This window comes from Macaca nemestrina, chromosome 6 (genome assembly GCF_043159975.1).
Source record: "Macaca nemestrina isolate mMacNem1 chromosome 6, mMacNem.hap1, whole genome shotgun sequence".
NCBI classification, from domain to species: Eukaryota; Metazoa; Chordata; class Mammalia; order Primates; family Cercopithecidae; genus Macaca; species Macaca nemestrina.
The window spans coordinates 4,388,532-4,405,321 of record NC_092130.1 but is presented as its reverse complement, the minus strand read 5'-3'; the positions used below and the strand labels follow the sequence as shown (position 1 = coordinate 4,405,321).

The window sequence follows — 16,790 nt, the reverse complement described above, 5'->3', positions numbered from 1 at the left end:
TCCCCAACACAAGCCCTTTTTTTTAAAGGGAAGAACTAATAAAGCTTTGCTCTCCATGAGGAACCACTAAGTGTTTTTCTTTTCAATAAGAAAGCTAACTGACTTACTCCCCTCTTTACTTTGCCACCAGGAAGCTCAGAGCCAAAATTTTAGTTCAGTCATTCAATTAGCTTTGTCCCTATATTTCAGAGGGTTATTGGTTGGGAATTTAAATGACAGAATTATAACACTTAAATTCTCTTTCTCAAATTAAAAAAAAAATACAAAACTGCAACATAAGGACATAATAATTTTTAAAGTCTTAGAAGTGCCATAATAAAAAAAGTCAGTTTATTAAATGCTCAATTCTCAAAATTATATATATATATTTTCAATTATTTAAAAAATTTTCCATACCTTTCCATTCCCCTCCCTCCAAACTAAGTATTGTCCAAGTTGTATCAAACGCCACAAAGTCTACCATGTACCCAAAAGCAGAGAAGACAGGAGATCCAGAGGACAAGGTATGCTGGGGTCACTACCTACACTGCAGAGTCCACACGAGTTAACTCACGCTGGGGGCAAAGAATGGAAAGAGCTAATACACAGAAAAAGCAAAAGAACTGGAATGGGCAGCCTGACCATAGACATTTACAATTTATACCAATTTACAAATATTTAGGGTGCCCACCAACTCCAAGAGAACAGACCAAACTAACCACATGAAGGAAGACCTCTGCCAGGGCCTCCTCTCCCTACAATCCCCTCTCAAGAATCATTAGGAAGCCCAAACAGCTTCACAGTTCCGGCTTCCCGGCTGCTGTCATATTTGCCGTCTTTGTCATCACAGGCAAATGCCAGCAGAGGCCTTTTGGGGTGCCACGCCACTGTGAAGGTCGGAGACTCACACTGTACCTCCCATAGTTTGTCCCCTATAGAAAACAATAGAGAGAAACCAATCAATACGTTCATAACGAAGGACACATTCATTAAGTACTTACCTGTATTAACTCGTTTAATTCACTTACTAATCCCATAAGATAGATACAACTACTACCTCATTTTACAGAGAACCCCCAGGCACAGAGAGCCCACAAGCCAGCAGGGGGCAGAGCAGGCTCTGAGCACAGGTGGGTTAACTCAAGAGCAGGTCGCTGAGCAGGAAAAGTGTCACCGAGTCACAGGGACACGCAGTTACATGAAGGATCTGCATGGCTGGATGCTGGACAATGTTCACCACAACGTGACTAACACAGACATTCTTTACATACTGGAATTTCAAGTTCTTTACTTTCCTCTTCAAAGTTTTCTATGTAGTTTTAACCTTTTTACGAAGAGTGTCACAGATTTCCGAAAACAATACAGCAACATTAAAAAACAAATCTGAGGAAATTCTTTTGTAAAATGAATACTCTCCTCCCATTTTTCTATTTCCAGCTTCTGTTGTTGTTTTTAAAGCAAAAACTTGATAATTCCTTAAATTTAAAAAAATATTTTTTCAAGTTCATATACAGGCAACAGATAAAGAGAAATATACCACAGCATTTTTTAAAAGGTGGTATTCAGATAGTGGGACCACAAGTGATGCTTTTTTCTTCCTCTTACTCTGTAGTTTAAAGTTTAAATAAATCAAAATATTTTTCTAAATCAGTTTCCTCAGACCTGCCTGTTTATTTCTTAACTCTTTGCTTCCTCACTACCCAGCAGTGACAGTCAAAACATAAACACACTTGTCTAAAGGAGACAAATTCATTCATGATAATGCTGATGAAGCAGTCACGTGCAGAGATGAGATCACAAGAGAAGTCCTGAATGCCAAAGGTGAAAGACAGTAGATTCTCATGAGGTTACCTGTCTCCACTTCAGCAATGTCAATAAAATGGTCTTCCGATGCTGACGCCAGCATTTTCCCATCATGGCTGAAACTGAGGGTCCTTACAGGCCAATCCAGCCTATGATACAGAGTGGACAGAAGAGACATGAGAATTACCAAATAAGAGGAGGGAACAATGTCACTCACAATAAAATAAAATTCATGTACCCAACAAGGAAAGTGCTGATAGAGTCACTTACCTGGAAAAGCACCGAACACACACTAACTCATCCACATCCCAGAGGCTAACCAAAGCATCTGCACTTCCTGTGGCAAAGTACTTCCCCATCGGGTCAAACTTGATACAGATGCAGTTGGAAGGATGGGCGTTGATGGACTGCACAGGCTTCAGTTCTGGGTAGCTGAGAAACAATACAGACAGTGATCAAACTGCAGAAGAGGACTGTGGTGCTAAAATAATAATAGGAGACAATGAAGAAGAAAAGCAAAGATAATGCACCACCACCAAGAACTGTCATTCAAGATAATATTCCTGAAATAAAAAAAGATTTTGAACTACATTATTTAAAAAGCACAACACATACATGAGACTACAGAACCAAAGCAACCAACATCGAGACACAGACTAGTAAAATTAGTAGATTTTAAAGAAAAAGAAAATTAGATTATCAGGCTTTCTGACAGCAACACTTAATGCCAAAAGAAAATGGAGTACCATATTTAAGAAAGATACACAAGCAAGAAAATGAGTCAAGGATTTTTACATCCAGCAAAACTGAATTTGAAATATAACGATACAAACAATAAGCACAATAATGTTTTATAAAATCTATAAGCTTTATAAGTACATAAATAAGTTGTAATAAAAACTCCAGGAATAATGTTCCCATGAACGCTTCCCGAGGAATCTTAACTAGAGAATGAGCTTCAATAAAAAAAATGACTCAAGACTTATAAGGACTGGTGCTGAACACTGAATATAGAGTTTCTTGCAAAAACTATACATGGTTTAAAGGGAGGGTATAATATGTAACAGCTGCACACTCCTACAACATATAGTACTATTTTTTTTAATGGGGGAAGAATGCAAAGAGTGTATGCAAAAAGCAAAAACATTTTTTGTTTCAAGTCATCACATTGGTGGTAGTGGCAGTAATATTGTTACTCAGAGACATCTGTATGTTTACCACGGGATACAGGTAATAAGTAACCATCGGATATTCTAATTCTATGATCCCTTGTGCCCTTGAGAACCAGAATACTCAATTTGGAAGGGAAGAAATACATTTGTAATATAGATGAGGTTTAATAAAATCCCCGGAGTCCTCAATTTTAATTGGAAGTTATCAATGTGAGTTCACAAGGTATTTTATCTTTATATACATACACACACACACACACGTAATTCCTAGGCCAACCCAACGGTAATGAACATTCCTAACTTCAGTATGATTTCTCAGTGAAAGAATGTAAGGCCTCCTTTTTTTTTTTTTTTGAGGTGGAATCTCACTCAGTCGCCCAGGATGCTGGAGTGCAGTGGCACAATCTAAGCTTACTACAACCTCCACCTCCCGGGTTCAAGCGATTCTCCTGCCTCAGCCTTCCAAGTAGCTGGGATTACAGACCTGCATCACCACGCCCAGCTAATTTTTGTATTTTGAGTAGAGACGGGGTTTCTCCATGATTGCCAGGCCTCAAGTGATCCACTCACCTCGGCCTCCCAAAGTGCCAAAGTGCTGGGATTACAGGTGTGAGCCACGACACCCAGCCAGAATGTTAAGGCTTCTTGGAGAATTTTCTGATTAAAGGTCTGGGGCAAGATTGTACAAGATGAACTTGAAACATCTTATCAAACCAGAGAGCAAAAAACAGAAGACGACTGGGATTATGTCAAAAAAGGGCTTAAGAACCAACTTGAAGACGTTTTTATTGGCCAAAGATGGGATAATTTGAGCTTCAATAGGTGTAACAATTACAAGAGATGGAAACACATCAACTATGTTTAAAAACACGAGCCCATAATGATTAAAAAAAAACAAAAAACAAACCTAACTGGTCATCTTTGGAGGCAGCAGGAAACGAAATCATCATCTGACAAACAGAATCAAAATTTTATCCTGCCTTCCCTAGATGAACTGCACTACTGGGTAACCAAATTGCAGACAAGCAGCAGCATCTCTTTATACAACAGTCCAACATATACACAGCACATGGAATCAGCAAAAGCCAAACTGGGAGAATCTCCACAGGTTACCAGTCTGGTTTTTCAGCAGCTATGTTTTAGCAAGTTTCTTTTGAGTAATTTAAGAGACACAAAAGACGTATCAATTTTTTTTTTAAATGAGCAAAACTAGGGTATCTAGGGGCTGCACATGTGGTAGAAAAACTATGAAGAATCACCATAAAAGTCAGGATAGTGTTCGCTTTTGTGGAAGGGAGTTGTAATTAGGACAAAACACCTGGATGGACTTCTAGGGTGGCTGGAAAGAACTACTCCTCGACTTGAGCAGGGCTGCACAAGAGTTAAGCCTATAAAAGTTCGTTAAGCTACACATTTGTGTTATGTGGTTTTCAATATCTGTGTTTTACAATAAAAAGGTTTTTCTTAAAAAATTATAGAATCCCCATTGCCTACAAAATAAAATCCAAGATACTAGGCATAAAATAAAGGCCTTTTATAATCTGGTCCCAAATCAGACTTCATCTTCCCATTATCATGCCCTCTCTTATTTCCCTTATCTGCCAGCATGCCCCCAACAACCCTGACCGAATTACTCTGCAAATAAGTCATGCTCACTCATGCCTGCTTTTTCACTTATGTGGTTCCCTTTTGCTTATTCTTCAAATTCTGCTTATCTTTCAAGATAAAGTTCACAAGCTCCCTCCTTCAACTCCCCACGGAACATATCGCACTTGGCCTCACATTGATCACCTGGGATAGTGGAAGGCTAGAATTAAACAGATCTGAATTTCAGCTCCACAATTTCATTCATTTAGAGAACAAACATTCACTAAGATCCTTCTATGTGGAGCAGGTGCAGGACTAGACATTAGGGATTCAACACTAAACAAGGCAAACACCATCCCCACCATCATGGAATTCACAGTCTAACAGGAGACATGGGCAAATAACCATGCAATTACAACCAGAAGGAAAGTGCTTCCTACAGAAAGTACATAAAGTAAGCCTCTAACCTACCTCTAACCTTGGGGTAGCAGGAGAGCTTCCCCTGAAGGGAAAGTGATATTTAAGTTGAAACTTTAAGAGTACGAATTAGCCAGTTGGGTGCGGTGGTTCACGCCTGTAATCCCAGCACTTTGGGAGCCGAGGTGGGTGGATCACCTGAGGTTGGGAGTTGGAGACCAGCCTGACCAACATGAAGAAACTCTAAACTACAAAAAATACAAAATTAGCCAGGTGTGGTGGGGCACGCCTCTAATCCCAGCTACTCGGGAGGCTAAGGCAGAAGAATAGCTTGAATCCAGGAGGCGAAAGTTGCAGTGAGCCGAGATCGCGCCATTGCACTCCAGCCTGGGCAACAAGAGCAAAACTCCGCCTCAAAAAAAAGAGGGTATGAATTAGTCATAATTCAAGGTGCATCCAGTTCCAGCAAACACTAGCTGACTACTGATGTAACCTCTCACCCTCAGATCCTCATCTGTCAAATGAGAAGCAAACCATCAACTCCTAGAATTTCTGTAAGGACTCAGTAAAATATAAAGTATATAAAATATACAGCTCAAATGTACTTAACACAGGTTAGGATTCTATTTGTGTTTTAAGCTCCTTCAGGATAGGCTCACATCTAATTCATCTCCGTATCTGGCACAGCACCCAGCACAAAGATACGACAGTCCCCTAAGCTAGACCCCCTCACCTGAGGATGTTGATACAACCATTGCCATTTGTCAGGAAGAACATGTTGTTGTCATTGTTCCAGGAGATTTCGTTGACCTCGAACTTGAACTGCTCTTCTGCTTTGGAACGGTGTGTCTTGGCATCAATAAAGGTCACCACATCATCTTTGTTGCCTACAGCAATGGTCTGCCCATCAGGACTCCAGCAGATATTAATGTTCTCCCCTAGGAACCCAGATATAAACAGCAAGATAATCTGTTTGCTCATAATCCGCCACAAGTTTATTGTGCTATCCTAGAAAGAAGACCAGAGCTTTCTTCAGGGCTTACTCATTAAAGTCCTAGACAATGGGAGGGAGCTACCATTTATAATTCAACAATGAGTCCAGAACATTCATCTACACATTTCCTGATTTGGTCTTCACAATACTCCTCTAAGACACATTTATTATCCCCATTTTATAGACAAAGGAAATAGGAGATAAGAAGATGAGCCAAAGTGTCAAAACTATGAAGTCACAGAGCCAAGAATTTAAACCCAGATTTGACCCCAAAGCCCCCTTTTCTCTTACACCAGCATTTCTCAACTCTAGTCACTCACATGCCAACATCACAATTTTTGTCCTGTCCATTAAACACTGTATTTTTCTTTATTCATGATTTTTCTTAAAATTGATCCAAAAAATTTTACTTAAATAAATTTAGCAGCCGGGCGCGGTGGCTCCAGCCTGTTATCCCAGCACTTTGGGAAGCCAAGGTGTGCAAATCACTTGAGTCCAGGAGTTCAAGATCAGCCTCGGCAAAATGGCAAAAATCGGCTCTACAAAAAATTAGCCAGGCATGGTGGCATGTGCCTGTAGTCCCAGCTACTCAGGAGGTTGAGGTAGGAGGATGGCTTGAGCCCAGGAGGTGGAGGCTGCAGACAGCCAATACTGTGTCACTGTACTCCATCCTGGGTAACAGGGCAAGACTCTGTCTCAAAAATAAAAATAAAAATAAATTTAGCCTTAATTGAGTAATAAATTCTATGAGCTAGTTCTTCTAGTAGACATTAAAATATCTGCAAAACTGGTTTTTAATGTTCACCCACACATCACCTGAATCACTCATGGATCAGCAGCTGTATACCTGGGGAAAAACCACACCATTCTGCCTCCAGAGGTAAGTCTTGTCAACAAAGTCTAGTGGCCCACACTGAACACATCAATTAAAAATCTCATCAACCTTTTCCATTCTAAAATGTATAATTTTTTCACATTTTAGTATCTATACTGTATCTTAAAATGTATCAGAAAGCATTTCAAAATTTTGGGTGTATCACAGTTATTTACCAACTTTCTTTCCTAATGGAACATCTTATGATAAATGAAAACTCAAGATTCCCATACAGTACCGGCCTCAATACTTACAACAGAGCCTATAAATGTACCGCACAACTTTCTGGTCACTTTCTCGCAGTTCACCAAGACCATCCAAATTTCAACCATTCTAACTAATCGGAATTTTCCACATTCTCCATGCCTTTGCACACGCTGTTCCCTCCTGGAAATGCCCCATTCCCCACCCACTGCACATTGACCACACTCAATTTCTATGGCTATCCTAAAAGTTTGCTCAAATTTGGTGAGGCCTTCCCTGGCTCCCCTAGGCAGACTTTTGTTTTCACTTCTATTCTGGGTATCCATCTTGCAGACCTCTCCATTATTAAATGAACCATACCTTGCTATGTTATTTGTATATACATGTCCCCTCCCCGCTGGGGAGGTCCTTGGAGCTGGAAACTCTTATTCAGCTCAGGATGTCTCATACACTGCTGAGTGCCAGGCACAGAAAAGATATTCGGAAAATGGTTGTTGAATGAATTCAAACAGCTTATCTTCCTATTACCCTCTCTCTCTGAATAGTCACCTTTAGTGTTCACAGTGGCAATGCATTTTGTAGTCCTGACATCCCAGATGCGAATGGTTTTATCTCCGGACGCGGTAACGAATAGGTCAGGATTACTTGGATGCCAACAAAGCTGGTCCACACTATCCCCATGTCCCCGATAATTGTTTTCCTTGACCTGAAAGAACAGAATCCAGATGTCACTTCACATAGATGTAGCTGCCTCCCCATGTAACTTTCTAACCTTATTCAAACCAAGGTATGCTGGTACGAGTAAAGATCTGGGTAATTCAGAATCCAGTTCTTCTAAGCCCTTTCTCCCTTCTCTTCTCCGCAGTCCTTCTGACCTGTTGTTCTCAGCTTCCACATCTATGCCCTTATTTTTGTGCCCTCCCTGGCCTCCTCCTCCTTCCTGATTTTGCACCCTTACTGTACCATCAACGTTCCTAACCCAGCCGCTCATTCCCACGGGACGCCCTATCACTTTCAAAGGGGCCCTCCTCACCACCACCACCACAGCCCCTAGCCACTCCTTACCAGCACACGAATCGACTCCAAACGAGTAAGGCTCCCACCGCAGCCCGGTCCCATCCACCCTCTCCTCACCTTCACCCGCCATCGCCAACCTCCTTACTTCCACACTCTCCACACGCCCCCAATCTTCCTCTCCTCACCCCTCACGACCCCGTCACCCCCACACTCCACCTTCTCCCCACTCCCTCCTCATCTCCACACTCCCCCCTCATCTCCATACTCCCCCTTTCCCCCTCCCTCAAGTCCACTCTCCTTTCAACCCCACGGCCCCGTTCGCCCCCCATTCGCTCTCCCTCTACCACACCTCACTTCACCACGACCCCTCCCCCTAGCCTGGGCCGAGCCCCGGCAGCTCACCAACCGGTCCTTCTCCAGCAAGAAGACACTGGCCGTCTTGTCGAAGGACCCCGAGGCTAGGCGACGCCCGTCGCAACTCCAGGCCACCGAGTGCACCTTGGCGCTGTGCGCCAGGAACTCGCGCGTCTTGCTGTGGCCCCGGAACAGCTCCTGCATCCCAAGCACGTAGCGCGACGGGCCGCTGCTCACTGAGCACCACGGGGCCATCGAGCCGGGGCCGCTCTGGCCCAACGCCGAGGGCCCCATGGCTGCAGTGGGCACCGCCATGCCGAGCTCCCAGCTCACAACACGCCAGCAGCCGCCAGGGTGCAATCAGTCCTGGCGCCGCTGCCGCACGCATGCGCCCGGAAGAGCGACGGCTTCTCTACGCAGGCGCGCTGTACCCCGCCCCGGAAGGGACTACAAATCCCGGTATGCAGCGCGTGCCCGCCTCTTTCTTAGTAATATTTGGAGTTAACTCCAAATATGCTTCACACTTAACGATTCCGAGTTTTTTTAGTGTTCTTATTTCTCCCTTACCTATTACTTGGTAGATATATGTGTATCCCTGTTTAATCAAATAAAAGAACCAACACTAACCTTCTAAACAGTTCACCCATCACCTTTCTTCTGGAGTTGTTCCCTAACCCCTAGTCTCCTCCCTTAAGAGAAAGCTTTTTTACTGGAGAAAGACTTTTTACTGGGCTTTTTACTGGAGAAGGACTAGCTGGTGAGCTTGTCCCGTGAAAAGGGCTAGCGGGTGTGGAGTGAGGGAAGAGGTGTTAAGAAGGGGTCTGGAAGGGTTTTTTGTTTGTTTGTTTTTTAATAAAAATGAATTTTTTGTTTTTAAAAGGTAATGGCGGAAGCGTGTGAACCGCAGCAACTCCATCTTAAATAGGAACTGGGTAAAATGAGGCTGAAACCTACTGGGTTGCATTCCCAGACTGTTAAGGCATTCTAATCACAGGATGAAATAGGAGGTCAGCACAAAATACAGGTCATAAAGACCTTGACGATAAAACAGGTTGCAGTAACGGGGCCGGCTGAAACCCACCAAAACCAAAATGGCGACGAGAGTGACCTCTGGTCATCCTCACTGCTACACTCCCACCAGTGCCAGGATAGTTTATAAACGCCATGGCAATGTCAGGAAGTTACCCTATATGGTCTAAAAAAGGGAGGCGTGAATAATCCACCACACTTGTTTAGCAGATCATCAGGAAAAACCATAAAAATGCGCAACCAGCAGCCCTGGGGGCTGCTCTATGGAGTGGCCATTCTTTTATTCCCTTTACTTTCTTAATAAACTTGCTTTCACTTTGCCCTACAGACTCGCCCTGAATTCTTTCTTGAGTGAGATCCAAGAACCTACTCTTGGGGTCTGGATTGGGACCCTTTTCCTGTAACAGTATTACATGCACATGATTGTAAATATAAAAATAAAAGATACAGAGTGAAAAGTAAATGTCCACCTGTGTATCCAGCCCACCTTTCATATCTCCCTTAAACCAGTGGCTTCTTGCTGGAGAAAAAAGGGGTGGTGAGCTGTCAGCGCCAGTCAAGGCCCTGGAGTAGAGCTGAGGAATGGGGGAAGGTTTTGGTGGTAAGTAGTAGTGGTAAATTTGTTTAAAAATCCAATTTTTAAAAGGCAACACGTGCACTTGGCAACAAATGTAAAAAGTATAAAAGGGAATAGATTGAAAAGTTTCCCTCCATCCTGTGTCCCCAAACTTCTCTTCTGAAAAACTTGAATTTCTTGTGTGGCCTTCCAGAGACAGTGTAAGTAAGCACCCTGATGAGGTAGATAGGTGTGTGCATAACTTCCCCCAAACCACTGCCAAAAAGGTAGCATTCCTTACACAACTTGCTTTCTATGGTAAATATGTATAGGAAATCATTTGTCAGAATATGCAGACGTCTCATTCTTCTTAATGGTTGCAGTCTTTATATGAATATATAATAGTTTATTCAACTGATCCTTTCATGAATTTGCTTTTAGAACAATATTGCAGTGAATATCCCTATACAACCTTCATTGTGCACATCTGTACTTTTTTATTTGGATATGTATTGCCAAAACACCTATGAAGAGGTTTAATAATCTGTACTTCCACCAGCAACGTAAGGAAGTGTCAGAAGGTCCGAGGTACTAAATAAGTACACATATAAAGCATGTGGCTCTCAGAAGGACCGTAAGAGATAAGATCCCTATCTTTCCCCAATCTTTTCCCTACCCCATTGCAACCAGAAATTCTTGGAAACGACAAAGCTTTTCAGACTCCAAGGATACCAGTGAAGTCTCTAAAATCTTGAAGTAGGAAACTATTTGGTGTCTAGTTTTCTTCCTTACCCCTATTTTTCAGGAATCTTCTTCATATATAATATATATTTTTAGATTTTTTCCTTCATTTTCTACTTCTTCCTATATTTCTTTTTTTTTTTTTTTTTTTTTTTTTTTTTTTTTTTTTTTTTGCTGCATACACTGAGGATTTACAAGCCCCTGTCCAAGATACAAAAACTGAAGTAGAAAGAGGTAAAATATCCTGTTCCAGGTCACATGACTATATGTGACAGAGGAAAGGTTAGAACTCAGATGTTACTGACTCCAAAATCTACACTCTGATTCTCAGTATCTGAAATCATGTAAATGTGACTCTTTGTATCTCTGCATTCATTTTGTAGTTTTGTATGTAATATATAATTTTTAATTTTTAATTTTTTTTTGAGATGAAGTTTTGCTCTTATTGCCTAGGTTGGAGTGCAGTGGTGCGATCTTGGCTCACTGCAACTTCTGCCTCCCAGGTTCAAGCAAATCTTCCGCGTCAGCCTCCCAAGTAGCTGGGATTACCCGCACCACCACCATGCCCGGCTAAGTTTTTGTATTTTTAGTTGAGACAGGGTTTCACTATGTTGGCCAGGCTGGTCTCGAACTCCTGATGTCAGGTGATCCATGCGTCTTGGCCTCCCAAAGTGCTGGGATTATAGGCGTGAGCCACCGTGCCCAGCCTGTAATGTATATTTTTTACTTAATTTCCCCTTGTGTTCCTTTTCTATATTCTGTAAACATGGATGTTAGAACATCAGTTGTGAGAAGTATATCCCACTGCTCTTGCCTGAGACAGAAACTGGTATAACATTTCAAGTTGAACTACCACACATATTGGGGCAATGGTGAGACTGAAGTCAGACTCTCTCAAAGGGGAGATAAAATTTAGGGGAACAGAGTCATGGGCCATTTTTAAAAACTTTTTATTTGGAAAAATTCAAACTTACAGAAAAGTTACAACAATACTAAAAAGCACTGCTATTCCTGTGACACAGATTCACTGAGTTTTAGCATTTTGTTCCATTTCTTTTCTTTTTTTTATTTTTATTTTTATTTATTTCTTTATTTTGAGACACAGTCTTACTCTGTCGCCCAGGCTGGAACGCAGTGACGCACTCTTGGCTCACTGCAACCTCCGCTTCCCAGATTCAAGTGATTCTCATGTCTCAGCCACCTGAGTAGCTGGGATTACAGGTGTGCACCACCACACCCACTAATTTTTTGTATGTTTTGTAGAGATGGGTTTCTCCATGTTGGCCAGGCTGGTCTCAAACTCCTGGCCTCAAGTGATCCACCTGCCCTGGCCTCCCAAAGTGCTGAGATTACAGGCATGAGTCACTGCACCCGGTCTCCATTTGCTTTCTCTACATACATCTACATTACTACTCTTTTGTCTAAATGTTTGGCAATTGTGCATTAGTCCGTTCTCACATTGCTATAGGGAACTACCTGAGACTGGGTAATTTATAAAGAAAAGAGGTTTAATTGGGCCAGGCGTGGTGGCTCACACCTGTAATCCCAGAAATTTGGGAGGCCAAGGCGGGTGGATCATGAGGTCAGGAGTTCAAGGCCAGCCTGGCCAAGATGGTGAAACCTCGTCTCTACTAAAAATACAATAAAATTAGCCAGGCGTGGTGGTGGGTGCCTATAATCCCAGCTACTCAGAAGGCTGAGGCAGAGAATTGCTTGAACCCGGGAGGCGGAGGTTGCTGCACTCCAGCCTGGGCTACAGAGCCAGGCGCTGTCTCAAAAACAAAAAAAAACAAAACAAAAAAAGAGGTTTAATTGGCTCGTGGTTCCATAGGCTGTAAAGGAAGCATGACTGGGCAGGCCCCAGGAAACAGAGAGACGGGGAGGTACTACACACTTTTAAACAACCAGATGTCATAAGAATTCAGTCACTAACAAGAACAGCAAGAGGGAAATTCGCTCCAATGATCCAATCACCTCTCACCAGGCCCCTCCTCCAACAATGGGGATTACAACTGGAGATTTTGTCAGGGACACAAATCCAAGACATATCAAATTGTGAGTTGTGTACATCTTACCCTTTACCTTACCTGAATTAAAGGAATCAGGAAAACAATACATGAACAAAATAGGATATCAGCAAAGAGACAGAAATTATTTTTTAAAAGAACCAAACAGACATCTTAGAGTTGAAAAATAAGCTAACTGAATTGGAAAATTAACTAGAGGGGTTCAACATCAGAATTGAATGGGCAGAAGAATCAGTGAATTTGAAGAAACATCATTTGGAATTATGAAGTCTGAGAAGCAAAAAGAAAAAAACAATGAAGAAAAGTGAACAGAGCCTAGGGAGCATATGGAACAACATTAAGTGGACCAAATTATATGCTCTTGGAATTCCAGAAAGAGAAGAGAGAGGCACAGAGAGAAACACACAGGGAAAAAGATAGACTCTTTTTTTTTTCTTTTTTAATTAAGATGGAGTTTCACTCTGTCACCCAGACTACAGTGCAGTGGCGCAATCTTGGCTCACTGCAGCTTCTGCCTCCCAGGTTCAAGCAATTCTCGTGTCTCAGCTTCTGAAGTAGCTGGGACTACAGGTGCTAAGTTGTTTTTTTTCGTTTGTTTTTTGGTTTTTTTTTTTTTTTTTTTGTATTTTTAGTAGAGACAGGGTTTCACCATGTTGGCCAGGCTGGTCTCGAACTCCTGACCTCAGGTGATCCGCCTGCCTTGGGCTCCCAAAGTGTGCGATTACAGGCATGCGCCACCACTCATAGCCTAAAAATAGACTTTAAGTAAAAATAAAACTGTTACAAGAAACAGAGGAGAATATTATATAATAGTGAAAGGGTCAATTCACCAAGAAGATATAACAATTAAAAACATTTATGCAATAAATATTAGAGCCTAAATTTACATAGCAAACATTGACAGAATTGAAGAGAGAAAGAGACAACTTGAAAAAAAATAGTAGGAGACTTCAGTACTTCACTTTCAATAACAGATAGAACAACTAGACAGAAGATCAATGAGGAAATACAAGAACTTGAACAACACTACAGACCAAATGGCCCTAACAGACATAAACAACACAATCCACCCAACAACAGAATATACTTTTTTTTAAGTGCACATGAAACATTCTCCCAGATAGATGATGTGTTAGGCCACAAAACAAGTCTTAATGAATTTTAAAAGATTAAAATCATACAAAATATTGTTTCCAATCACAATGGAAAGAAACCAATAGTAAAAGTTGTGCTGAAAAATCCACAAATACGTGAAAATTAAACAACACATTCCTTAATCCCAGATACTCAGGAGGCTGAAGTGGAAGGATCACTTGAGCCCAGGCATTTGAGGCTGCAGTGAGCTTTGATCATGCCACTGCACTCCAACTTAGATGATGGAGCAAGAGCTCATCTCTAAAGAAAATAAAAGACAGAACAAAACAATACTCTCTCAAATAACAATGGCTCAAAAGAAAAAAATCACAAGGGAAATTAGAACATATCTGGAGACAAATAAAAATAAAAACAAATGTACCAAAATATGTGGGTTGCAGCAAACATAGTACTAAAAAGGAAATTTACAGCTGTAATTGCTTGCATAAAAAAATAAGAACCCAAATCAATAATGTAACTTTATACCTTAAGGAACCAGAAAAATAACAAATGAAACTGAAACCTAGCAGAGGAAAAGAAATAATGAAGATTTGAGCAGAGATCAACAAAAGAGAGAATAGAAAACAACTTTTAAAATTAATAAAACAAGAGTTGGTTCTTCCATAAGATCAGCAAAACTGCCAACTGACTAAGAAAATGAGAGAGAAGACTCAAATAACTAAAATCAGAAATGAAAGGAGACATTGCTGCTGCTTTTACAGAAATAAAAAAGGATCATAAGATAGTAATGTGAATACTTACATGATGAAAAATTAGATAACTAGATGAAGTGAATAAAATCCTACAAATATACAATCTACCAAGAGCGAATCTGGACAAACAAAAAACTTGAATAGACTACAATTAATAAGGAGATTGAATCTATAACCAAAAAGCTTTCAACAACAACCGAAACAACAACAACAACAACAAAAACATAAAACCCTAGAACAAGATGGTTTCACTAGTAAATTCTACCAAACATTTACAGAAAAATTAACAGCAATCCTCCTAAACTGTTAAAAAGACGGAAGAGAGGACACCTCCCACTTACTCTATAAGGCCAGCATTACCCTAATACCAAAGTCAAACAAATACACTACAAGGAAAGAACACCACAGACCAGTATCCCTGATAAACACTGAAGTGAAAATCCTCAACAAAATACTAGCCAACAGAATTCAACAATGCTTTAAAATTACTATATACCACAACCAAGTGGGATTTATTTCTGGAATGCAAGGATGATTTAACATACAAAAAACAACCAATGTGGCCAGGTGCGGTGGCTCATACCTGTAATCTCAACACTTTGGGAGGCCAAGGCAGGCAGATTACCTGAGGTCAGGAGTTTGAGACCAGCCTGGCCAACATGTTGAAACCCCGTCTCTACTAAAAATACAAAAATTAGCTGGGCGTGGTGGCAGGTGCCTGTAATCCCAGCTACTCGGGAGGCTGAGGCAGGACAACCTGAACCCAGGAGACAGAGGTTGCAGTGAGCTGAGATCGTGCCAATGCACTCCAGCCTGCATGACAGAGTGAGACGCCATATCAAAAAAAAAAAAAAAATGCATTTCTCCACATAAACAGAATTAAATACAAAACCACAAGATCATCTCAATTGATTCAGAAAGAACATTTGACAAAATTCAACATATTTTCATGATAAAAAGTACCCAGCAAACTAGAAATAAAAGAGAACTACCTCAATATAATAAAGGCCATATATGTAAATCCTACAGCTAACATGTTAAATGGTTAAAGACTAAAAGCTCTAGGATCACAAACAAGAATAAAGATCCCTGCTTTTGCCACTTCTATTCAACATAGTACTGGAAGTCCTAACTGGAGCAAGCAGGCAAGAAAAAGAAATATAAAGCATCTAAATTGGAAAAAAACATAAAATTATCTCTCTTCTCAGATGACATATTTTATGTAGGAAACCCTGAAGAGTCCACACACACACACACAAAAATGTTAGAACAATCACTAATCATTACAAAAATGCAAATCAGGCCAGGCATGGTGGCTCACACCTACAATCTCAGCACTTCGGGAGGCCGAGGTGAGAGATTGGCTTGAGCCCAGGAGTTCAAGACCAGCCTGGGCAACAGGGTAAAACCCGGTATCCACAAAAAGTACAAAAAGTACAAAAAGTAGCTGGGTGGGGTGGTGTGTGTCTGAAGTCTAGCTACTCAGGAGGCTGAGGCAGGAAAAGAACCTGAGCCTGGGAAGTCAAGGCTGCAGTGAACTATGATCATGCCACTGCACTCCAGCCTGGGCAACAAGAGAGAGACCCTGTCTCAAAAAAGAAAAAAAAAGCAAAAATTAAAATTGAAATGATAATGAGATACTATTTCATACCCATTATGATGGCTACTATTAAAAAAAAAACAGAAAATAAAAAATGTTGGCAAGGGTGTATAGAAATTGAAACCACTATGCCCTATTGGTGGGAATGGAAAATGGTGCAGTCACATTGGAAAACAGTATGGCTGTTTCCCAAAAAGTTAAAAATAGAATTACCATATGATAAAACAATTCTATTTTGGGGTATAGACCCAAAAAGAATTGAAAATCAGGGACTCAAGGAGATTGGCATATGCACACGTTCATAGTAGCATTATTCACAATGGCGAAAAGATGGAAGAAATCCAAGTGTTTATTGACAGATGAATGGGTAAGCAAGATGTGATAAATACATATAATAGAATATTATTCAGCTTTAAAAAGAAAGGAAATTCTGATGCATGCTACAACATGAGTTTGAACTTTGAACACATTTTGCAAAGTGAAATAAGCCAGTTATGAAAACCGAAATGCTGTATAATTCCACTTATATGAGATTTCTAGAACAGTCATAGAAACAGAAAGTAGATTAGTGGTTGCCAGAGGCTGAGGG

The 16,790-nt window shown here is 41.0% G+C and overlaps 1 protein-coding gene across 2 annotated transcripts; it reads right to left on the bottom strand.

The window, feature by feature from the left end:
• Window positions 1-308: 308 nt before the first annotated feature.
• Window positions 309-9,037, bottom strand: LOC105480924 (THO complex subunit 3). Of its 2 annotated transcripts, none has more exons than XM_011740126.3 (6): window positions 8,450-9,037; window positions 7,580-7,736; window positions 5,692-5,896; window positions 2,053-2,214; window positions 1,831-1,931; window positions 309-911 (listed from the first exon to the last, which is right to left on the bottom strand). In XM_011740126.3, the coding sequence occupies exons 1-6, from the start codon at window positions 8,714-8,716 to the stop codon at window positions 748-750; spliced, it is 1,056 nt and encodes a 351-aa protein (XP_011738428.1). In that variant the 5' UTR covers window positions 8,717-9,037; the 3' UTR covers window positions 309-747. The 2 variants fall into 2 exon arrangements, with proteins under 2 accessions (XP_011738428.1, XP_011738427.1); XM_011740125.3 differs by having other exon boundaries at window positions 8,454-8,804.
• Between the last annotated feature and the right edge of the window lie 7,753 nt (window positions 9,038-16,790).

Coding starts and splice junctions, on each gene's coding strand:
- LOC105480924 (XM_011740125.3), bottom strand. CDS start 8,789: ATGCGTGCGGCAGCGGCGCCAGGACTGATTGCACCCTGGCGGCTGCTG. Junction 7,737..8,453: donor TTCTTGCTGGAGAAGGACCG/GTTGGTGAGCTG, acceptor CTGTTCTTTCAG/GTCAAGGAAAACAATTATCG. Junction 912..1,830: donor CATTGCTGAAGTGGAGACAG/GTAACCTCATGA, acceptor TGTTTTCTATAG/GGGACAAACTATGGGAGGTA.